This window comes from Macaca thibetana, chromosome X (assembly GCF_024542745.1).
Source record: "Macaca thibetana thibetana isolate TM-01 chromosome X, ASM2454274v1, whole genome shotgun sequence".
Taxonomy (NCBI): domain Eukaryota; kingdom Metazoa; phylum Chordata; class Mammalia; order Primates; family Cercopithecidae; genus Macaca; species Macaca thibetana.
This window is the reverse complement of record NC_065598.1, coordinates 114362704-114387008: the sequence shown is the minus strand read 5'-3', so window position 1 is coordinate 114387008 and position 24305 is coordinate 114362704. Positions and strand designations below refer to the sequence as shown.

Sequence of the window (24305 nt, the reverse complement as noted above, 5' to 3'; positions counted from 1 at the left end):
TTGTTTATACAACTGACTGCATATGCAAATCTGTTATTCTTCTTTTGATATGAGGTGAATTAACTTTGCTACCGTAAGGATTCTGATACTTTCCTGATCAGAAAATTCATTAACATAAAAAAACCCAAAACCCTTCCTTAGTACTTGGCAATGACAAAGTCTTCAGTAATACTACTTCTTAAGAACCTGGCTATAGACTTCAAGGTGGAGATCTGCCATTTACAGTTTAGAAAGTTCTGATTTAGGCAAAACTTTGACAAGTCACAGAAAAAGCAATTCAATTCACTATGTCTTAACAGGACAAGCTGGTATTTGGTTTTTGGTGTGGGGTCTCCGTGAAATTTTGCCGCTTGTTTCTTTTGGAATACAAAAACTCTGCACTCAAAAGTGAAACTGAATTTTAAGCCAAAGTAAAATGTCTGAATCAGATTCCCTAGAATAAGGTTTTTTAAAAAATTTAAATAAGTCACCACACTATAGTGGGTAAAACCATTTTTATTAACTGACCAAAGCATATCATTTTGTTTTCTGATTTGAGGTAAAATCATTAAACACAGTTCACAAGAAAATACAACGACTATTTAACCACAATTACAAGAGTTTGAAATCTCACTAGCTGTTCATATAATACTTTTACAAATTCACACAACTGTATAGTCTACTTAAGCTTAGTGTTAACCAAAAGAGCAATATCAAAGACCTAGACACTTGACTACTACTTTTGCAGTGGGTATAGTTTTATAACAACAGAATAACTGTTACGTTATGAATATACTTTACTTTAAAATCCACTTGGTTAGTGACTGTACTGTTTCCTCGTGGTTCAGGCGTGCGCATGAAGGCTCTTAGGAGAGCAAACACCTGTTCCTATTCTGTATGTCCCTCCCTCATTTCAAATGAGAATAACCAATTGAGGAAAATAACCAAATAACCATTGCCCCACCATGAACATGGGGCTTGGGAAGACAGTCCTACAATCCTCACCATATATTTAGGTTTTTAGGCCAGCCAGCTGTTTTTTTTCAAAGCTTTCTTTTGAATGTTCAGATCCTATTTTAATCCTAACTATAGACTACTGTGTTTGTGAAGGTGTCTGAGTGTCTATGTGAGGGCAAGGACAACAATGCAGTCCAGAAACACAGAAAATAGGCTTTTTTGCAGCTGAGCTCTGTTTTGAGATTTCATTACTGGACAGTGCTTTAATCAATACCAAAGTCTTTGGAACACTGCAGATTTGCTTTAGAGGTAGATAAAACAGAAATCATGCAGTTAAGTCAATTGAGAAAAAAAAAAGGGATTTGTTATCTTTAGAGAACATCATGACTAAAAGTTGATCCTTTGTTCTTGGTGCACATTTAAGATTTTTTGGGAAATACCCAAGTCTTCCTTGTCTCTCAGGAAAAACACATTTAAATTCATCCTGTACTAACTACAGATAGAAGAAAAACAGTATTAACATGTGTATTACAGCACTGCAGTTCACTTTCTGGATTTGTGACACACAAACACATCATGCATTCTAAGAAGTTAATTTTATTAGTGTCACTAGTGATGTTAATTAAAAAACTTACAGCAAGTGCTCAAAATTTTTCTAAATATTGTAATCACTACGTTTTAAAGACAGAGTGGACTGTTACAAATGATTTTGCAAAATACAAAAATAGATATACTTCCACTGAATGCTTTAATCATTTTTCCGAGCACTCTCATCTTTTGGTTCTTCCTCATCTGAGTACACAGTGGGCTCCTCCCCCTCCTTCAGCAGTTTGCCCACGTGATGATACTTGACTGGAGGTAGAGAAGAAAACACAAATGGTCATTCTCATTCTTTCTAAAACATCATTACCACATTTCAATTTAAAGCATTTATTAGAGGCCTACAATATACTCAGCAATGTGTTGGGCTTCTTGAAGGATACAAAGGTGGTTTATACCACTGTCCTTGCTAACAGGGAATTCGTTTTATTCAGAAGATAGACATATAAAACAGGTGGCAATGTCTGGCAATGAGTGTGCAAGGTAATGTCAAAATGAATTGTTTGTGTGTAGGGAATGTTTAGAAGAACAAGGGCAAGTTATGAGTTCATCAGAAGGGTTACAGAATACTTCATGGAAGGAGGATATATTTTGGAAAAAATGTATACAAGGATTTAGGGAGGGAGTTCCAGAAAATGAAAACATACAGGTACAAATGCATACAGGTGAGACAATGTATCTGGGAAGCAGTAAAGAGACCAAGTTGGCAGGAGTAGTTAACATTTAGAAGTTAGTAGGAGATAAGATTGGCTAAGTAGTGTGGGGAAATATTATGAAAGATCTGAAAAGCCAGCCTGAGGAGACTGGACTTATAGGTGGCAAAGGGCACTGAAGGTTTACAAGCGAAGGAATGACACAGTAAAATAGTGTTTTAACAACAATATTATCAATGTGGTGCATAGGGCAGATTTCAGTAAGGAGAGACTGGGGACAGGGCGATCCGGAGGCTAGCGTGCAGATCCAGATGCAAAGGAACCAGAGGCAGGAGTAGGGTGGTGTCCAGGGGAATGGAAAAGGACAGAATGAGAAGTACTTTGAAAGAAAACTGGAAGCATGAATTAAGTGAAAATTGGAGTTCCCATGGACCAAAATGGAAACTCTGTGGAGGGAGCCATTCTGGAGGCTCACATGACAGGACATCTACAACATGGAATGGACAAGTGAAGTCAGGATTGGCAAGAAAAAAAAAGGTTTCCCTGAAAATCTTTCAGAAAGAGAGTTCAATCCAATTGTGGGGATAGAAGCCATACTGTAGGGAGGAAGAAGGTATAGAGAGGAAATGAAGCAGTGGTTAGGAGCAAAAACTTGTAAGAAGTTTGACAGTGAAGGGAAGGAATAACAGTCTCATAGATGAAGAGGATAGCAGGAGACAGAATGTTTTTCCCATCACAGAGAAAAACCTACAGGTGGTTAAAGGAAGTGGTAAAGGAGCCAGGAGATGACTGGAGGTGTTGGGGAAAACAGATGTAAGGGTGAAAACCAGAATGCAAAAGACTTGAGAAGAGATGGCATCAGCAAACCACCACATCACTGTAGCCAAACTAATGCAGGGTCCATCATCTGAATGTCCGCAGCCAAGAGTCTCCTCTTCCTGAATATGAGTAGGAATTAGAGGAGTAACCAACCTGTCTAACAAGGTAACTAAAGCTGCTTTTGTGTGAAATAACTGTTGGGAACAATTGGAACTGTGGGAGACAAATAAAAGCTGGGTGGCACCTGGGAAACCTGCCTTAAGGGGAATCCACACCAGCTTTGAGTATAGCTGAGGTGTCACAACAGTATCTGGGGCTAGCCTTAAAGTGGGAAAAAAAAAATCACACTTTTTCTCCCATTGATGAAGGCAAGCCCTAGAAAATAGAGCTCTGTAAGTTACACACTACAATTCATTGGTTTCACATAGAAAACTAATTACAAAGGCATCCTTATGATGCCAAAAATTAGGGACTCTATTAGGTAACTGAACTATGTTTTCCAAAGTATAAAGACTTGCCTCTACACTTGGAAGTTATATGTAGCCTGCTTGAGACCCAAACTCAGAGGCAGAGACACATCTGGCTAATTATTAATCCAGAACTCTCTCTGAAGTCAGCATTATTTTCAAAGAAAATGGTTGGATAGAGCCAAGAGAACATGTAATATTTAACTGATTATAGAGAACACACATAGAAAACTACATTTTAAATGGAAGATCTTCAAATAATGCTCATGGTCTTTATATACTGTTTCATAAAAGCAGGGAAAGACTCTTACTCAAATTCTCGGCAGTGAAATATTGCTAGAGTGATAATTAAACAGTTAGATTTGACAGAAGCCAATTCCTGAATTCTCAAAATCTGAACTTAACCCCTCATTCCTACTTCTCCCTAAAGACCTCAGCCCATAGCATAAGCCAGAAACAAGCATCTCCTTTTACTTTCTTTTTAAAAATGCAGACACCATTGTTCCTGGGCACATTATAAGCATCATTTGTAGATGAGGCCTATAGTTAGGCTCAATTAGATTCAAAGAGAAGCTGTTTCACAGAATACAAGTCTCCCATTCTTCAACAGAGATGTGGGCTGCTTTTAAACGGCAAGCTCTACAAGAGAGGGCTTATGAAAATCCCTTTCTGTAGCCAAGATGGCCACTGTCCTTTCCCTGACACACCAAGCACCAAATCCTCATTTGGAATCTGTGCAAATCTCTCAAAAATTTTAAAATCAAAACCAGAAACCCAAGTTTCCATAGAGAACTGGCTAAAAATTGGTATGTAATCATAGTAAGTGACTCAGCACTGCTACAATTACTTCAAGCCATGAACTTGATCCGTCCAAGATTAAGGAGCCTATCAAAATGCACCCAAGTTTCAGGCTGCTTAGTAATAACTATTGTCCTGCCACGAATCCCCATTACTGGTAGAAATTTGACCCAGGCACAATTTTAAAAATGCTTACAAGTGAACTGAGACTCCCAGTCACTCAGAGTCTCCTGCTGGGCAGCAGTGAGGTCAGAAAGGTCATCATACTCATCCTTCAGTGCTTCCTTATCCAGGCAAAATGTGGCAAGGCCCCTGGATGCATCTCTTCCAGCAAAGACCCCGTACGGCCCCTCTTCAAAAACAAAACCAAAGATCAATTCTTTATTAGACAGTCAATTGCTCTGTGATTTACACACAGAAAATGGCTTCCCTATTCATCAACATAGCCCCATTTTTGAATATCAAATTCTATTCGGAAACCATAGTAATGCCGATATTCTGAACATTACGTAGGAGACGTAGAAAGCCCTGTTGCCATTTAACTTTTAAATAACTAAAAGTAAATCAAACTGCTATACATTTGTATCAGTCTCCTGTGGTTTCCAAATAGCTAGTAAAAAAGGCATACGTGGTTAGTGATCTCTTGGGGTAGTGGTAGTAGGGAATCATACAAGATAATACTGAGTCCATGGGTTAGAATTCAACTTTAGAACACTGAACTGGGAGCCTGACGGTTCTAGGCACTTAGGGCTACACCAGTGAGAGTTATGGTTTCTTAAGACAATAAGCACTGATGTGTACATGGAAACACATTTCCTTATAAATATATTCTGATATGTCTTAATGAAACAAAGATATCTTACAGCGATCTTTGGTTCCAAGGCTCAATTAAACATTAACTCATGGCATCTGTAGGAGAACCATTTTATAACAGTATCAGTGGTTAAAAAATCTATCCACATTACATAACCTTCACTGTCAATAAATAAGAGATAACACAGAGATCAGTCTTCATTATCTGTTTTTGGTGGGCTTGAGACGACTGTGAAAATACTAAAATTTTCATGGAAAAGAGACTGAATCAATACTGCAAAACAACTCTATAAAATGTGATTATCTGTGATATTACACTGAACTTTTGTCTAAGAGAGCAGAGAATCATTCTGTGGGTACAAAAAGTGGATATTTAGAATTATTTAAATATTGCACAACTAAATGAAGAGAATCCAGTGTGGGTACAAAAAGTGGATATTCAGAATTATTTAAATATTGCACAACTAAATGAAGAGAATCCAGTGTACTTTAAACAATGTGTTGTTTCCCCCAAGGCAGATTGAATAGCAGCCCTGACATTAAAATGTTTGTAGGTAACCACCATGCCAAGTATGAGAATAGATCAAGTTTCAACATGGCCTGGTCACCTGAAACCACAATACGCTCAGAAATTTTTTACAAATTTTATGACTTTTAAATGCAATTAAAATTCCAAAGAAAAATGCTTATTTTTAATCATCATTACATGCTGCCACATCCACTAAAGGTAAAAAAAAATGCCCACATTTTTCATAAATGTACACCTCTAGTGGAAATGGCAGCACCTAGTGCTTGAGAATCGGCAAATGTAATGGTTTGAACCTCACTCGCCATTTCAGAAATTATGGTCATTGGCTTGGTAGAGTGAGTCTTTACCAAGCAAACCTCGTAGAATATTTAAACAAGGTCTAGTGGGAACATTAAAAGTCTTTAAAAAATACATATTATTCAATGCAATGTATATTCACTAGAATGTAAGCTCTATAGGCAGAGATTTGTGTCTGTTTTGCTCACTGCTATATTCCCACATCTACAACAGTGCCTTGCACAGAGTTAACAGGCACTAGAATGACTAATTTTTAGGAATCTTTTACAACATGAAGCATCACTTTCTACCATGATGTCACGTACTCATGGGCTCGCTGAATGACAGTGCAAGATAGAGACACAGGTCTCACAATAGGCCATCTTTATCACTTTTCAGAGGGAAAACTAAGGCTCAGAGAGAACAATACTTTGCACAAGGTCACACAGCTAGTCATGACCCAATCAGGACTAGAACGCAGGTTGCCTGACTCCCAGTTTTGTGCTCTATGCGCAGGCTGACATCCTCTCAATGACTCTGCAAACTACAGTCATGATGATGCCTCATGCACATGTTTTCACTCCTTTAATATTGAGCTCAATATTAACAGGTATTTACATGATTCTTTTTATTGATAAAGCATCTATGTGTGCTACTCTAAGGGACAAATAATGTGTGTGGTTTTCAAATGATTTTGACAGTTACATGCCCACAGAAAGCAGGTATTCTAAAATATCCGCAGGCCCGGTGCAGTGGCTCATGCCTGTAATCCCAGCACTTGGGAAGTGGAGGTGGAAGGACTGCTTGAGCCCAGGAGTTCAAGACCAGCCTGGGCAACACAGGAGCGAGACCCTGTCTCTGAAAAACGAATAAAATGTCTGCAAGAAAAAACTGAGTTCCTTAACCTTAGCACATCTGATTTTGATCAGTTGGACTGGGAGATTAAAATGAACGCCTGAGTCTGACCTGTGTACCGCCTTCTGTACCTTTCCCTCTCTCAGGCCAGTGTGGAATGAGCACCGTCCATGTGGACACCCTCTAAGCTCCCTGTGTTTAGAGGAGTCCATATTGGAGGAGCGAAAACCTCTTCTTCCTCATCTCCAAGTATTCTATAAAGCAGGACTTCGCAAGCCTGGCTGCTTTTCAAATTCGCCTGGGAAGCATGTTAAAATACAGACTCCCCGACCACCTGAGACTCATTTGCAGCTCTGGCGATTAGGCTGGGAATCTGTAATTTTCCTCAGATGCATCAGGTGATTCTGATACGCAACCAGGTTTGCAAAAACCTCGACTCTAAGGAACCCATCAGGCCTGCCTCCTCCAACAGCTCAGCAGTGCAGCAGTCATCCATTCTTCATTTCCCTCTGGTTGGCTTTTTCTGATATCCCCCCACCCAGCAGTCTTCAGAGCGCTACTCCTTTTGTTTCTTGGTATCCTCCCACTTCTCCCTCCCTCCATTTTAATTTTTTTTTTCGGCTTCTAATCCTTTCTCACCTGCTATAGACTAAATACCACATTACCTTAAAAGCTTGCCACGTTACCATTGTCCACCACATTCAGCCTTTATTCCTCCCTCAAACAGCCCCCTTCCTCCTTGTTCACCTTCCAGCCTTTCCCCATCTGCCACACACAGCACAAGCGCACACATACCAAACACATGCCACACACATACCTGACGCATGACCCATTTCAAGCGCGCATGCACACACCACACACACACACACACCCGATAAATCACATACACTAAACGCGCACACACCGCGCATGCACACACCGCGAGTGCACACACACATCACTATCCACCGGGCACAATGCTTTTACCTGCTGCTAATCCCGTCTCGGCGTTTTCTCCCATAGCCTCACATTTCAAAGCTACTCCCGGCGTCATTGGCCTTCCCCTCTTCTCTAGACCTTTTCTCTGGACCTTTTCTCTCTTTCGCCCTCCCCCATGCCTCCCTCGGAACACCCTCATTTCCTTCCTAGAACCCGACACTACCCCCTCCTCCTTCCAGGACTCCCCAAGCCCAGGTCCTTCGAAAACTCCCTCAACAGCCTGGGCTTTGATGTGTCCCCCCGCAACGCCTTCGAGCTTCGTGGTCCCACCCATCCCCGGCTTAAGCGCCTCAGCCTTCCTTCTCTAACCCCCTTCCAGCGCTGTCAGCGGGGGCCAGGGATCCGCGTCCCCGACTGGCTCGCAGCCCCTCTAGAGCGCCTCTTGTCCCCTGCCCGCCTACCCTAGCTCGCCGCCATTCCTCCCTGCACTCAGGGTCGCCCCGCTCCCGCCTCGCCTCTCTCCCGCCCAGCCCCGTGCCGGGGGCCCCCTTCTTTTGTCTCCGAGCCCCCCTCGCCGGCCGCGTACCGGGCCCGTAGAATTTGCGGCCTTTGGTCACGTCGAACACCTTGCCGTTGATGGCCATGAGTATGCGCGGGTCCTGGACGCCGTCGAAGCCCCGCAGCTCGGCGGGGGTGAAGTCGCGCCGCTTGAGGCGGGGCAGAGGGGGCGGCTCGTCGTCGTCGCTGTCGCCGCTGGCCGCCGGCTGGTCCCCGCGCACGATCTTGTAGAGCAGGAAGATGCAGAGGCCAAGCAGCAGCAGGTTGAGCGGCGACGTGAAAATCTCGTGCAGCAGCCCGCCGCTCTCCAGCTCGCTCGGGTCGGCGCCAGTCGCCACCGCATCCTCGGCAGCCATGATCTCTGGAGTAAAGGTTGGGCCGCGCTAGGCAGGGCTCCGGAACTCGCCGCTTTCTCCTCCCTCTGAGCGAGCGAGTGGCGCGCGGGGTTCGGCGGCCAAAGACTAGCCGGGGAGGAGGCGGGGCAGGAGGGGCGGAGCCTCCGAGCCCCGCCTACCCCGAGGCCACCTAAGCGCCCCGCCCTGCTCGGTCCGGTTAGGCAGCCCTCAGGCCCCCCACAAAGCCTCTGGAGTCCGGCGCCGCGCCCCCTCGGCCGCGCAGTTCCCCCCTCAGTTCTACCTGGGAGGCCCCAGCCCAGCCTCACGCCATCCTCGCGCCATCCTATAGCTGAGCGCGACGCACGCGCTGCCCTCCTCTGCGCCCCTGTTTTGCTCCTCGCAGACCGACCCGCTGGGAGAGCCTCGGCAGTGCCGGGCTCTGTGCGAGCGCCCCTCCACCACCTGATGCGCGCCAGACACCGACTCCCTTTCTCTTGCTGCAGGCTTTTCCCTGCCTCCCGTTCCGAAGCCCCTCATCTTCCCCCGGCAGTTCCCGGGCCCTCCAAGCTGTCTTAGGAGACAGGAAACTCGTTCTTCGAACTCCATTTTCTGTGTTAGAGCCCTACACGACTCATTTTCACCTTGGGAACCCCCATTCGCTCTCCTTGATGGCCCTTCCCCAATTCTCCCCCAGATGCTGTAGGACCGACACCGCCGGGATTGCTAAGTCAGTGCACAACTCTCCCTATTATCTGGGGAAACGAATCGGATCGCCCAGTTAACTTTGAATTTTTTCTCCGAAAAACCCTTTTGCAATTACTGATTTGCTCAGTCACCAGGCATTAACAAGCAACGTTCTCTTGTTGCTCTTTTTTCCCCCTCAGAATAATGTGAAAGTTTCTTTGTTTGGCAGCGTTCTTCCATTTGGAGTCTTTCAGGCTACCCTTGGCAGTCACAATAACCCTGAGCTGGAGCCCAGACAAAGGCGGGAGTTTGGAAGGATCCTAGGCCTGGTCCCTTCCTTTCCTAGGTATTTCATCCGGCCTTTGATGTGCTAACAGACTGCACAGAAGCAGGCCTCCACGGAGGAAGGGGTTGCCTCGTTCTAATCTGGCCCTTTTTCTGGTGGCAGGGGGAGGGGAGCAGAAGAAAGGATAGAGAGGGAAACAAATAATTAAAACCAAGCTGTGCACGCATCTGCAGCCCAGAGCAGTACTTTTCCACCAAGCGTTCTGTTGGCTTGCACATAATTTACTCCTCCCAACACGCAAGAGACTTGAGTAAAGATTGGCTTCCTACCTCAGAATTCTAAAAATTTCTGGCAAAAACTGCTTCCATCCCTGCCCCCCACATCTTCTTAAATCATTATAAAGTGTAATGAGCCAAACAATCTTTGTATCTATCGGGCCCACGCATTTTTCTCAGAGCTAAATTTGGGATTAGCTGAACCGGCCCCTCCAGATCTTTTGTCAAAACTCTTCGATTTAATCATGGGGAAACAGGCTCACACTGAGGGCACTTGGCTAGAGTTAGAATCTATCTCTTTTAACATGTATGACCAAGAAAATTTAGAAAGCTAATAAACTTACGAAAAATATTTTCATTTGCAACTAATATGACAAAGGGTTAATATTTCTTTGAGAGCTCATTTGGATTGATAAAATGTATAAGATTCTAGTCAATAAATGGGAAAAAATAGGAACAGGTAGTTCACAAAAGAGAGCACGCCAGTGGTGAATAAGCATATGAAACATGTTCAGTCTCATTAGTAACAAAAAGAAAAGCATGGAGATGCCACTATCACCTACTACTTTTCTACAGGAAAGATAAAAGGGAAAAAAAGGATAACACAGTATTGGCAAGAGAGTGGTGAAACTCTCATACGCTGTTGGGTATAACCTTTCATTATCCATAAAAATATTTTCTATGCATTAATCCCACTTCTAGAAATCTGTTCTTTGACCTAGTAATTCCATTTTTAGGAATCCATCCCAAGGAGACAGAAATGCAGACAAATATTTCATTACTAAGATGCTCAGCAGAGATTCATTTTTAATACAGAAAAACTGGAAACAACCTAAATGTCCGACTTCAAATAAAATGACTAATTAATGCACTTGAATTGTGACAAAACCATTAAAAGGCCATTCAAATATCATCATTGTGGAGTCCTAATTAGGGAAAGGGAATCAGGCTGGTGGGAGCATGAAATAGCAAAAAGAAAAAAGCAAATAAGCTACAAATCTCCCTTTCTTCATGATCCAAAATGCAGCCCTCCTGCGCAAATAACTCACAGTCTTCCCGTGCCCAGCTATCGCCAGACACCTGTAAGTTAGCTCATTGCAACCTTGGCATTATCAATATTACACAAAGACCTCTTCAACAGACAGCATAAACACGATCCTATAAAATTTCCAGCAAGCCTTCATCTCCTGGCAGTTGGCTCCTCTCTTGCAGGCTGCCCTTTGTCTCTCTGGCAACATATATTTTCCTACTTTCTCTAATAAATCTACCTTCTTTTAACTAAAGCTGTCTTGATAAATTCTGTTACCCCTGTGCCACCGGCCCAGTCATCTCTCCCCCACAACAATCATGACATGGCAAAATGCTTGTGTTTTAATCTTGAGGGAAAAACAGGATACAACACTATACGCAGTATGAATTCAACTATGTCAAAACATTCATAAAAGGAAGTGTGGAAGGAAACATGCTAAAATGTTAACTGTTGTGATTGTTGGTTTCTTCTTTATACCTTTCTACATCATCCACAATGGGCGCATGTCACTTTTAACCTCAGGGGGAAAAAATGGTTTATTATTTATTTTCTGAAAAAAATGTAGAATGATAATACATGTTCACTATAACAAACTTAAACAATACGTAGCGTATAAAGTAAAAAATGAAACTCCTTTCTCCCTCTCCCAGTTCCCCAAACAGTACTTAAGTCAGGCCCATACATTAGCCGTTTGGCTTATATTCTTGCAGATATGCAACACACACACACACACACACACACACACACACACACGTTTTGTTTTATAAAACTGGGGGAAATTTTATATAATAAAAGTTTTATCATTTTTTTCCCCAATAAAGAGAGACACAGAGTAAAAAACAAAACAAAAACCAAGCCGTTAGCTCCCCACCCAGATAAAGCCTGCTGGAATGTTTTTTCCAAAGTAATATTTGTCTAAAGTTAGAAACTTCAAACTATGGGAAGATACAGAAGACAACTGTAGTCCCTCTCCTCACTCTTGATTCTCTTTCCTCAAAGGTAACCACTATTAAATCTGGGGAAAGTGTTTTCATGGAGGGATGGCGACGATTTGTTATTCTCATTTATCATAGTCCAGTGTCTCTTCTGCTACACCTCTGTGTCCCCTTGGAGGATAATGGATTAAAGGAAGTCCTGCTTCACATGGAGGGTAGAAAACTTGTGCAACTTAAGACCTCAAGAAGTGATACAGTTTAAAAATATAAATGCTTGCAAACCAGATTTGATGTTCAATAAAGTGGGCTATTAGCTAACACTGCGATGTAGAGATTGTTGAAGAAAAGCATCCCATCATTCAGGCTCATGTCAGAATCAATGCTGAGTGGAATGGTCTCCTCCAGGGTGGCAGTTCTCAAGTTATCTGGAAATAAGCAAGAGTGCTCCTGAATAAAAAGCCCCCTTCAGAACATGAGGGTTGCCTTAATATGCTCTTTGGCTCCAAATCAGTTCCTAAAGCTGATGTACTTGACCCAAGGACTACCTGTTTCCCAAGATACATGTTAAGTCTTTTAGTGTTTTCAAACTTTCTGTCTCCTTTTAATTATTTTCAAAGGTTTTAAAGAGCTTTTAAAGAAAAATAGAACAATTGGCTGATTAGCTAGAAAATGTTTGGGAAATAATTCAGCCTTACTAGGAAGCAAATAAATCCAAAGGAACATAATAACAACGCACCATTTCTCATCATTCAAATGACTGGAGTGTTCTTTTTTCTCTTTTGTTTCTTGGAGCTTTTTAAGAATGGTAATACTTGGTGTTGGCAAGCACAGAGCAAAACAAGCACTCTGACACAATTGGCAAGAGTAAAATTGCTAGAATGCAAGATTCATTTTGTTCACCAATACATTTCAAGCCCCGACACCATGTCTGGCACATAGTAGGCACGCAATAAATATTTGTTGAACTTAATTATGTTGTAAAAGGGTTTAGGCTTTCTAGAAAGCCCTTTGGCAATATGCATTAAAAGCCTCAAACTATTCCTAGTCTGTGGCCAAGAAATCTAACTTCCAGGAATTTCCCCTAAAGAAGTGTTCAGAGACGTGAACATAGATTTGTGTAGAAGAACCACAAAGCATGATACATGATAGCAAAATCTGGAAACAGCCTAAGTATCCAAAGATGCTCCCCATCTCACTCAGAGTAAAAGCCCAAGTCCTTACAGCACCTACAAGGCCCTACAGGATCTGCAGTACTCTACCCACCCTTACCTTTAAGACATTAGGATCTCACCACTTTCTTCCCTGGTCACTCTACTCCAGCCACAGTGGCCTCTTTGCTGCCCTTTAAACAAGCAGCCATATTTCCAATTCAGGGCCTCTGTACTTGTCATTCCATTTGTCTGGAATGCCCTTCCCTAGACATTCTCATGGGTCATTCCCTCACTGCTTTCAAATCTCACAACACCTTCTTCCTACTCCTCATCCTCCTTCCCTGCTTCATTTCCCTCATTGCATTTACTGCTTCCTAATATACAGTATCTTTTCTCATTTTTTAAATCTCTTCCAACTTGAACATAAGGTACACAAGAACAGAGGCTTTTGTCTATATTCTTCACTGTTATATTCCTTGTGCTTAGAATAGTGCCTGGCATGTAGTAGGTGCTCAATAAGTATCTGTGGACCTGAGTTTGAGTATGGAAACCCATTATGTTAAATTCTCATGCACAGAAAAAAAAATCTGAAGGAAACGCACCTAAAAGTTAAGAGTTATCTCTGGGTTGTGAGATTATAGGTAATTTTAGGTAATTTTTGCTATCTTCTTTATCCAGTGAATATAAACTCCTTTTATTATTGTAACAAGCAATAAAAAGTTAAAAAATTTAAAGACTAGAAAACAAAATTCTACAGTTGCCAACTATGTCTTGAGTGATAGTGTATGGATCCACATTCCCAATTTCAGAGACTGGAGACTTCGTGCTGAGATTTTAAAGAGACCCCAAAGGAACCTGCCCATCTGCATCCACTCAGCCAACCTTGATTGAGCTCTAGCTCTATGCTAAACTCTGTGGTGAGCCTACGGATGCAAAGTACTTTCCCTCAAAGAAGGAGCTCACAGTCTAGCAAGGGGAGACAGATGGTCAAAAGGTTACAGATGCTGCGGTTGAGGTCTCCACATGGTAAGGGGGAGGTTGGCAAGGGATGGTGGGAGGTGTGATCTAGGAAGGTTTCATACAGGAAATGACACTGAGCTGAGTCTTAAAAATGTTCATGGCACCAGTTAGGCCTATCAGTAAAAAAAAAAAAAAAAAAAAAAGAGAAAAAAAAAATTTCACCAAGTGGACAAGGAAGGGGATAAATTTTCTGAGGAACCAGTAGTTCTCAAACTTTAGTGAAGATCAGCATAATCTGGAGAAGGGGAGGGCACTTATTGAAATGTCCACTCCTAGGACCAGCCACCAAAGATTCTAATCTAGTAGGTCCAAGGGAAAGCCTGAGAATCTTTAGTAATAGCTGACACTGTTCGAGCACTTATTACTTGCCAGGCAATGTTCTAAGCCCTTTTGTGGATTAACTCGAGTACTCTTCCTAAAACACTGTGAGGCAGTTGGTTATATTATCCCATTTCACGGCTGAGGAAACAGGTACAGAAAAGTTAAGGAACTTGTCCACTGTCACACAGCTAGTAAGTGGAATGTCAGAATTCAAATACAGTCAGTCTGGTTCCAACCTTGGCTGTTTACCATTAAGCTATTTGACCTGCATTCTAACATGTGAACAAGCACCCCAGGTGATTCCAATCCAGGTCAGAAACACTGGGATAGAAGAAACAATCTGGGGCCGGGTGCGGTGGCTCACGCCTGTAATCCCAGTGCTTTGGGAGTCTGAGGTTGGTGGACTGCTTGAGCCCAGGAGTTTGAGACCAGCCTGGGCAACATTGTGAGACCCTGTCTCTACAAAAAAAAAAAAAAAAAAAAAATGCAAAAATGTAGTCGGTTGTGGTGGTACATGCCTGTAGTCCCAGCTATGTGGGAGGATCACCTGATCCCAGGAGGTCAAGGCTGCAGTGAGCCATGATCATGCCACTGCACTCCAGCCTGGGCAACAGAGCGAGACCCTGTCTCAAAAAAAAAAAAAAAATTCTGAACAAAGGTACAGAGGTGCAAAACACCATGTCCCATTCTAGGAAAACCCTCTAATGACCCCCCATTGTCAGTGAAATCAAGTCCAGAGTCTTTGGCATGGTTTACCCAACTATGGTGTGATACCTACCCAGATTTCACCTCCCACCCCCATTTCAGGACCCACGCACTCATTCTCCCAGGTCCCCAACTGCTGAAAGTGTTGGTGACTGACAGCTTGCAACGAAATCCTCTTCCTGAGATTGCACTGGGCTAACGAGAGCTTTCTAGCCCAAAGTCACAGATCCTTCTTAGTGCAGCCTGCAGGTAATGAATGGCCAATACAGGGATATAAAGGCCTGTCTCCCTTTCTCCATCTAAGGAAAACTCTGAAGAGTCATACCAGGCTCAGAACTCCCTGTGGGATTGATGGAAGCTGCATTGTGACTGCACTGAAGCTCAGCTTCTCCCTCCGCCCTATCCTACTCCCTTGTCTTATATTTCAGGTGTTGATTCCAAGAGCACTCTTCAGTCAATTTTCTACATGGCAAACTCCATCACAGAGTCTCTTTCCCGGGCAACCCAGCCTTCCATGATCTGGCCTCAGATTACTTGTCCAGCTTTATCTCTTTATCTCTTTCTACTTTCTCCTTACCCTCAACACTCCAACCATAATGAAACTAGGAATGATGTGGCCAATGTCGCAGCTAATGTGAGTGCTATGAACATTTTACATGTGATTCCATTTGTCTAGAATGCTCTTCCCCAGATGTTCTCATGGGTCATTCCCCTTCCTGCTTCAAATCTCGTTTATCTTACAAGCGAGGTTCTATTATCATCCTCTTTTCATAGATGAGAAAAACCAATACATAGATAGGTTAAGCTACTTGTCCAAAGTCACACAATTAGTAAGAGGCAGTGCTGGGATTTAAACCCAGCAGTCTGGCCCCAGAGCCCATGCTTTACATGAGATCATTTTGCTTTTTCGAAGTGTCATGCTCATAGGAACATGGAGGTTGCAATTGGAGAGGTGGAGACTGGAGCAGGGACACCAGCCTTACCGCAGGAGAAAATGAAGACTTAAATCAGTGTTGGGATAGTGAGGACACAAATGCAAGGATACATGTGATAAATGTTAAGGAGTTGGATGGGACAGGACTTTGGATTCCTCCTCTATTTCTCCCATTCCTTCTACATCTGACTTATGCCCCCAATTTTTGTATGGGTGGATGGCATATCATTCATCAAAAGAAGATATATAGCAGGAGGAGCAAACTTGCAAAAAGGACATTGTATGCAAATGGGGGTTGTGTTTTAAAGTGTGGTTCATAAACCAGCAGCTTTGGCATCCGCTGGGAGCTTGTTGGAAATGCACGATCTTGGGCAGTATGCCAGACGTACTGAATCAGAATCTCCATTTTAACAAGTCCTCCAGATGATTCACATGCACATTAATGTTTGAAAAGCACGGGCATAAGGAACATTCTGATGGTGCTATCCAGTAATATCTCCAATCGGGTATTTGGGTTCGGGGCTCAGGATGGAGGTCTGGACTGGAGGGGTAAAGACAGGAGGTATCAGACTATGGGTGGTAGCTGAAACCACTGGCATTGAATTAGATCCCAAGGAGAATATAGGGCAGAGGTCTCTCTCTCCTCAAGGCTCATTGCACAATGTTCTAAGCCAAGGTTGAAAATTGTTAGCCTTGGTGACTACAGCTGGCTCGAACACATGTTTATTTGACCCTCACATTATTTTAATTTTTAAAATATTAGATGTAAGCACTTAACCAATAGATTTTTACATAAAACCTGCATTTCTGACATAAAAATCTTCTCTTAAAAAATGAGAAGATCACTTTGGGAGGCCAAGGTGGGCAGATCACTTGAGGCCAGGAGTTCGAAACCAGCCTGGCCAACATCGTGAAACCCTGTCTTTACTAAAAATACAAAAATTAACTGGGTGTGGCACGAGAATCACTTAAACCCAGGAGGCGGAGGTGGCAGTGAGCTGAGGTTGCGCCACTGCACTCCAGCCCCAGCCTGGGCGACACAGCAAGACTTTGTCTCCAAAAAAAAAAAAAAAGACAGAGAGAGAGATCTGACATTATATCTCTGATTAGCAGCTGCCTCCTTTAGCAGGTACACCTAAAGAAGCCCCATTTCTCCCTGCTGTATCCCCAATGCTGAGAACAAGTATCAACTGTCTTTTATCACATTTACTCTGTTTTTGTTAAAGCAGAATTAAGTGGATAATCAAAATTTCTTTGTACCTATGACTCTATCAAAAGTGGAAAATGAAAGAGAACAGGGTTACTATTTCAAAATAAAAACAGGGCAAGAACACATTTCTTCGTGATTTCTGGCATATACTACATTGCCACACATCAACCAGACTTGCATTACTTACTCATATTACTGGCCTGGCATTTATAGGCAGGTTGCAGAGAGAAAAAGAGGGCCAAGATAGAGTCTTGGGGAAGATTAACATTGTAGGAATAAGTAGAGGAAGAGAAACCCACCAAGGAGATTGAGAATAAAAACCACAAGTGGTAGGAAAATGGCAGAATAGTGTGGTCCAATAGAAGCAAAGGGAGGAGACAGGGTTTCCAGGAGGGAGAGGTTTACAGTGCCAAGGGCTGTAAATGGATCAAGAAAGATGAAAACTAAGGTGTAAGTTGGACTAGACAGTTAGGAAGTCCTGGGTTACCTATGCCAGACTCTTTATTGTGGCATGAGAATGGTGAAAGTCTGGTTCCAGTGGCCTAGGGAGTGAGTGGAACATGAGGATTGAGGAGATCTATCTCTCAAAAAAGAACTTTGAGAAGCTTGACTAAGGCAAAGGAGGTAGGGAAAAGAGAGAATTGGATTCCTTGGTTTGATTTTTGTTGTTCTGAAAACTGTCATAGACTTCAGTTGCAGCAAGGTAGGTAGTAATGCTTAGAGGTTGAAAGTACAGGACAGAGTAGGTACTTTTTTTTTTTTTTTTGAGATGGAGTTTTGCTCTTGTTGCCCAGGCTGGAGTGCAGTGGTGTGATCTCAGCTCACTGCAACCTCTGTCTCCTGGGTTCAAGCGATTCTTATGCCTCAGCCTCCGGAGTAGCTGGGATTACAGGTGCCCAGCACCACTCCTGGCTAATTTTTGCAAATTCTTTAGTAGAGATGGGATTCCGCCATATTGGCCAGGCTGGTCTTGAACTCTTGACCTCAAGCGATCCACCCACCTTGGCCTCCCAAAGTGCAGGGATTACAGGCGTGAGCCACCTCGCTCTGCCCAGAGTGGGTATTAATCAACCCTGTGGCATGGAATGAGACAAGAGAGGATGAAATCGAAAGAACAGGTGGAAGGATCATAGCTTCTCCTTTAAGAGGAGAGGGAGAGGGAATTCAAACCTGACAGTTTCAATGTTTTCCATGAAGTAGGAGGCAAGGTCAACTGTGAGGGGAACAGAATGGGGAGAGAGGGGAAACAGCAAGGGCTTGAGTATTGGCCAAGGCTAATATTTTTACCATTCCCTCCATAGGGGCTTTTGGAAACAGGAAGAAACAGGAGAAATACAGGCATTATGTTGCCTAGGAAACACAGTGGTTTGCTAAAGCAATAGTATATTCTTTCGAATCTTATTAACCCTTTCGTATCCATTGTAACCTCAAAGAGAGCTAACTGGTGAATAGGGATGGAAGTAGAGAGAATTTTGCTCCATAGAACACACAGTGGACATCCTCTTTAGCCTGAGGAAAATATGAGGGTATGAGTAGCCCTGGGACAGGAGACTTAAATAAAATAGGAGAGACCATTAAAGAAGTGGCAGGCAGTAAGGTGTCAAAGACATTCCCCTATTTCCTTGTGCTGGTATGTGACCCACACCACACATACACACACACACACACACACACACACACACACACACACTCCATCCCTTTGCATGTATACAGGCATGATCCCACTTTCCCACCAACCAGAAATATCTAGAGTTAATACGTGGGAATTATCCTTTCCTTGGTTTTTTTTTTGTGTGTGGTAAGATAATCTAATTGAAAATGAATTGTCTTCTGTTTTTTCTGCTATATAAGTTCATCGCTAAACAAAATTTATCTTTCTCTCTCTTACTCTTGCCACAGAGGATGGCCAGGGCTTTGTGACAAGGAGATCTGAGCTTTACATATGCCAGGAAGAAAGTAGAGAGGACCTTGTTTCCAAAAAGTCTCTAGGTTATTGAGAGCTTTGAGCTGAACCGAGAGTTTGGTTCAAAGGTCTCTGAGGGTGGGGAGGAGTGGAGTGTGGATCAGCTACATGCCCCAGCCTAGGCACATATTGTGGTTGGGAGGCAGTATCCCAGAGTGTCCAGGATCCATGTCCTGGTCCGCACACCCGCACCCATGACTCCCCAGGAGGGTGTAAATTCTATTGAGGAAGTCTTTCCCTCCAGACTCAGTTGTCCTCCCCAAGCTGATGCTGGTCCATCATTTTTAGTGACTTTAACATCAATGTGGATGACCCATCCCACACCATGACCTTCCACTTCCTTGACTTTCTTCACCTCCAACACTTTTTCCTCTACCCCACATTAGCCACCCTCTCTTGGTCATACACTAGACCTTTTCAAAAGGCCAGCTCTGATTAAACCCAGCTGTTCCCCCATTTCCTAACTGCACATAAACAACTGAACATCGTAGTAGAAAGCACAGTACTATACTTGCTGGTCTCCCTTGAAAAAAAACTTTGGAAAAGAATCAAAACTGTTTTATTCACAGATGACATGATCATCTATGTAGAAAATCCAACAAATTCTACAAATAAGCTACTAGAACGAATGAGTAAGTTAGCAAGGCTAAAGGATACAAGATTGACATATAAATACCAATTTTATTTCTATATTCTAAATATTCAATAGCAACGAACAATCAGAAATCAAAATGAAGAAAGAGACAATAACATCCACAACAACGTTAAAACATCCACAACAACATATTAAACATGAAATAATTTGGGACAAAAACTATATGATTCTCTCTACGTAAATGGCCAGAAAATACAATCTAACATATAGTGACAGAAAGCAGGTCAGTGGCTACCAGGGGATAATGAATGAGGAAGAGCCCACCTCTCTATTCTTGCTTTCAGCTGATGATATTGCATTTCATTTCTTTAAGAAAATAGAAACAATTAGATGTAAACTATCATCTCCCTGCCACCAAACCCACCAAACCCTCCCTGCAGCTGTATTCTCTGTATTCCTTCTCGGTACTGTGCAGAGAGTGTCTTGACTCCTATCAAGGGGCCTTCCCCTTGAACTCTGCATCTATTTGCCTAATTCTCAAAACCCTGGCTCCCATAGTTTATCTTCTTCTCTCCTTGATCGTACTTATGAGCAGATAAACATGCTTTAGTGTTTCTTCTCTTTTAAGACACCTTCCCCCGGGCCAGGCGCCGTGGCTCATGCCTGTAATCCCCGCACTTTGGGAGGCCGAGACAGGCAGATCACTTGAGGTCAGGAATTTGAGACCAGCCTGGCCAACATGGTGAAAGCCTGTTCTCTACTAAAAATACAAAAATTAGCTGGGTGTGGTGGCACATGCCTGTAATCCCAGCTACTTGGGAGGCTGAGGCAGGAGGATTGCTTGAGCCTGGTAGGTGGAGGTTGTAGTGAAGCAAGAGTGTACCACTGCACTACAGCCTGGGCGATGGGAGAGAAACCCTGTTTCAAAAAAACCATAACAAAACAAAAACAAACAAACAAAAAAACCAAAACCAAAACCAAAAACCTTTCCCTAACCCCAAATCTTCCTAGTAGCTACTCCCCTGCATTTTCTGTTCCCTGTGTATCCAAACTTCTACAAAGGGTTGTCTATATGTATCATCTCCACATCCTTGCCTCCCATTCTCTCTTCCACTTACTCTACTGGGCTTTTGTCTGCATCACTCCTTCAATGCCATTCTTATTTATGTTCTGATTCCATGGACATTTTTGTAACTTTATCTTTGGACTCTGTCTCTCAAAGTACGCTCAGAGCACTTTGTACACAGAGTACAACATTTGATGGAGTTGATCACTACACCCTGAAATACTTTCCTTACTTAGTTCCTGAGATACATCCCACATCCTTTGATGGTTTTTCTCCTTTCTTATTCACTACTCATTCTCAGCTGCCCATACCATTTACACCTCCTTTGCCAGACTTTTAAATGTTGGAGTGCCCCAGATACGTCCTGGGCCAGCATCTGTTCTCATTCTCTGCTCAGGTGATTTCATTCAGTCCTAATGTTTTTCATATACTTAAGACTCACATATTTAAACTTTATATGAAAGACAAAAGGAAGGAGAAAAAAGCATAAAATAAACTTTTTACCCTGGTCTTACCCCTGGACTCCAGATCCTGTATACATTAGGCATACTTGACATCAATAGGTATCAGAATATTTACATGTCCTAAATATAACTTTTAATTTCATCCTTGTATTAGACGCTGTACAGTGGTGAGAAACAGAAATTGCTTAGTTATTTAGAGGAGAAAAGGATGGGACACAGGGAATTAAGAGCTTACAAAAATCAGTGAAAGGGTTGGAAGAACAGGCTATAGCCTCGGGCTGTAGGAATGACTACCAGGACTCTATCACTAAACAGGCCCATTGGGGTACTGTGACCTCTGCCCTCAGACAGAAAAGTGGGTCATCAGGAAGCCTCCGCTAGGATGATTGGCTTCAAGAATAGAGCAACGCCCAGGACCTCCCCGCCCGGGTCCTGCGCCAGAGCCCGGCCTCGCCCTTGAGCTGCAGCCGGGCCTGGCGCCTGCTGCGCCCGCTTGCGCCCAGGCCTCGCGCCACTTCCTGCGGCTGTGAGCGCACCTCGGCTGCACGCCCGACATCTGGGCGCTGCACCACTGGAGCGTCTGGCTCACCCCTTTCTCGCGTGGCGCAACTCGCCTCTTCGAAGCTTCCTTCTTCCTATGCTGCCTGCGCGAGCCGCTGCCAGTCTACCCCGACTTGGCGGAGGTGGTGGGCTGTCACAGGTCATTGCCATCAAAGGCAACTGAAAGTTTCTTATCAAAAGAAATTTGGCTGGCACCCCCACAGTTCTACGAAATGAGAAGACTTGAAAACTTTGCCTCTCTGATTTGCACAAATTTTGTTTGGATCTGGCATTAGAAGGACTGAAAAGGTGGCTGTCGATCACCTTGTTAACTGCTGATGGGATGCTCTAGCTTTTACCAGTGATGAGCTATACTTAGAAGATTCAGACTTTTTAGAAAATCTTTTCTCTGCTGAAAAAAAGACTGAAGAAATCATGAAGGAAGGCAAGCAATTTCACTGGATAGTAATAATACAATCGCCAGCTTTACGATACTCACGTGACTGTTCAAAGTGCAAACACGTTTATCCTAAGAGCTCTGTAGTAAGAGTTATTTGTAGGGTGCTCATGCTTGTTTGTAAACTGGCCTACTTGAAGTCCTCGTGAATAACAAGGGTTGAATTTAAACTTGCTTGAAACTTAAGGAAGTGTGTGCCTATAAAAGTTATACGGCCGGGCGCGGTGGCTCACGCCTGTAATCCTAGCACTTTGGGAGGCCGAGGCGGGTGGATCACTTGAAGTCAAGAGTTTCAGACCACCCTGGCCAACATGGTGAAACCCCATCTCTACTAAAAATACAGAAATAAGTGGGGCGTCGTGGCGCACGCCTGTAATCCCAGCTACTTGGGAGGCCGAGGCAGGAGAATCGCTTGAATCCGCGACACTGAGGTTGCAGTGAGCCGAGATTGCACCACTGCACTCCAGCCTGGGCGACAGAGGGAGATTCCATCTCAAAAAAAAAAAAAAAAAAAAAAAAAAAAAAAAAAAAAAAAAATTATAATGCAGTGTTTCTTATTTCAGGGAGCTCTCTTGCTTGTTTTATTTATTTTTTTAAAAGACATTTATTCAGCATCAGGATAAGACTATTATAATTAGCAATCAACAGCATAGGTGCAAAAAAAAAATCTACATTAAAACCCTTTGTTAGAATGCTTTACACTTTCCACAGAACAGAAACTAAAATAACCTGTTATACAATTAATCACAAATACAGTTCTCGAGTTTTTTCCCATATTCATGAGTATTTGTCTAAAACATGTCTTCTTTGTAGCAGCTAGGCCCTGCCACCACTGTGCTTGGCTGAGTTCACAAATCTGTTGTAACCTGTAGCTTCCCTGTCACTTCTCTGGCTCTCCTCTCCTGCTAAGCTCTGTTTCCTAATTAAAATCTTCTGCCACTGCCATAGCTACTGCTGCTACTGGAACCGCCATAGCCACCTTGGTTTCATGGTTTGGCAAAGTATTGGCCTCCACCATCATAGGGGCCAGAGCTTCTGCCTCCAAAATTTCCTCCCTTCATGGGTCCAAAATTTGAAGACTGATTGTTGTAATTGCCAAAATCAATGTAGCTTCCACCACCTGCAAAATTGCTTCCATCATTACCAAATCCATTATACTCATCCCCACTGCCATCATATCCACCACCACCATGGCTGCCACCAAAGCCACCATGACCACTGAAGTTTCTTCCACGACTAAAGTTGTCATTTCCACCAAAACCACCTCCACGACCACCACCAAAGTTTCCAGAACCACTTCGTCCTCTTTGGCTGGATGAAGCACTCGCCATCTCTTGCTTTGACAGGACTTTCCTAACTTCACAGTTGTGGCCATTCACAGCATGGTATTTCTGAACCACAAGCTTATCCACGGAGTCATGGTCGTCAAAGGTTACAAAGGCAAAGCCCCTTTTCTTGCCACTGCCTCGGTCAGTCATGATTTCAGTCACTTCGATTTTTCCATACTGTTCAAAATAATCTATTAGGTGATGATGTTCTTCAGTGTCTTCTTTAATGCCACCAACAAATATATTTTTCACAGTTAAGTGGGCACCTGGTCTTTGAGAATCTTCTCTTGAGACAGCTCTCTTTGGTTCCACAACTCTTCCATCCACCTTGTGTGTCCTTGCATTCATGGCTGCATCTACCTCCTCCACAGTGGCATATGCGAAAAACCCAAAGACCCTGGAGTGCTTGGTGTTTGGAACTCTCATTACCACACCGTCCAGGAGCGTTCCCCATTGCTCAAAATGACTCCTCAGGCTCTCATTGGTTGTTTCAAAGCTCAACACTCCAATGAAAAGCTTCCTCTGCCGGTTGGGCTCTTTAGGAGACTCTGACTTAGACATGAGGGCAGGGAAAAGAGAGACTTTAACGATGCTTCTTCAGCGGCGTCCAAGGGCAGAAAGGCCCTTATTTTATTCTTTAAACCTTACAGTGTGCGACATGTATGAAGTTTGTAAAGTATTAATGATCTTGTTAACCAAAACAAGAAAAAAAAATTCACAAGGGTTCCCACTTCTGTATTGTTTTATTATTTCAAAAGTTTAAATAAGATGTTCTGCTGCTATT

The 24305-nt window shown here is 43.1% G+C and overlaps 3 protein-coding genes and 1 pseudogene across 3 annotated transcripts in view; 1 reads left to right on the top strand and 3 right to left on the bottom strand.

Annotated features, from left to right (window-relative positions):
- The window catches only part of NDUFA1 (NADH:ubiquinone oxidoreductase subunit A1), a 970503-nt gene that overhangs the window by 643173 nt on the left and 303025 nt on the right, over positions 1 to 24305 (bottom strand). The window lies entirely within an intron of this gene.
- Positions 478 to 8822, bottom strand: PGRMC1 (progesterone receptor membrane component 1). Its single transcript, XM_050776141.1, has 3 exons — positions 8251 to 8822; positions 4470 to 4625; positions 478 to 1788 (listed from the first exon to the last, which is right to left on the bottom strand). Exons 1-3 carry the CDS (start codon positions 8576 to 8578, stop codon positions 1685 to 1687), a joined length of 588 nt encoding a protein of 195 aa, XP_050632098.1. The 5' UTR covers positions 8579 to 8822; the 3' UTR covers positions 478 to 1684.
- On the top strand, positions 19646 to 22342 carry LOC126945879 (acyl-coenzyme A diphosphatase NUDT19-like; annotated as a pseudogene).
- Positions 23180 to 24082, bottom strand: LOC126946120 (heterogeneous nuclear ribonucleoprotein A1-like). The gene has a single exon (XM_050776132.1). It carries the CDS (start codon positions 24080 to 24082, stop codon positions 23180 to 23182), a length of 903 nt encoding a protein of 300 aa, XP_050632089.1.

Bases quoted from the DNA above. Each gene is read 5' to 3' on its own strand.
- LOC126946120 (XM_050776132.1), bottom strand. From the start codon at position 24,082: ATGTCTAAGTCAGAGTCTCCTAAAGAGCCCAACCGGCAGAGGAAGCTT.
- PGRMC1 (XM_050776141.1), bottom strand. From the start codon at position 8,578: ATGGCTGCCGAGGATGCGGTGGCGACTGGCGCCGACCCGAGCGAGCTG. The intron at 4,626-8,250 runs GTACGCGGCCGG...TTGTTTTTGAAG, and splicing joins CCGCAAATTCTACGGGCCCG to AGGGGCCGTACGGGGTCTTT. The intron at 1,789-4,469 runs GTAAGCATTTTT...CTCTACCTCCAG, and splicing joins CTGGGAGTCTCAGTTCACTT to TCAAGTATCATCACGTGGGC.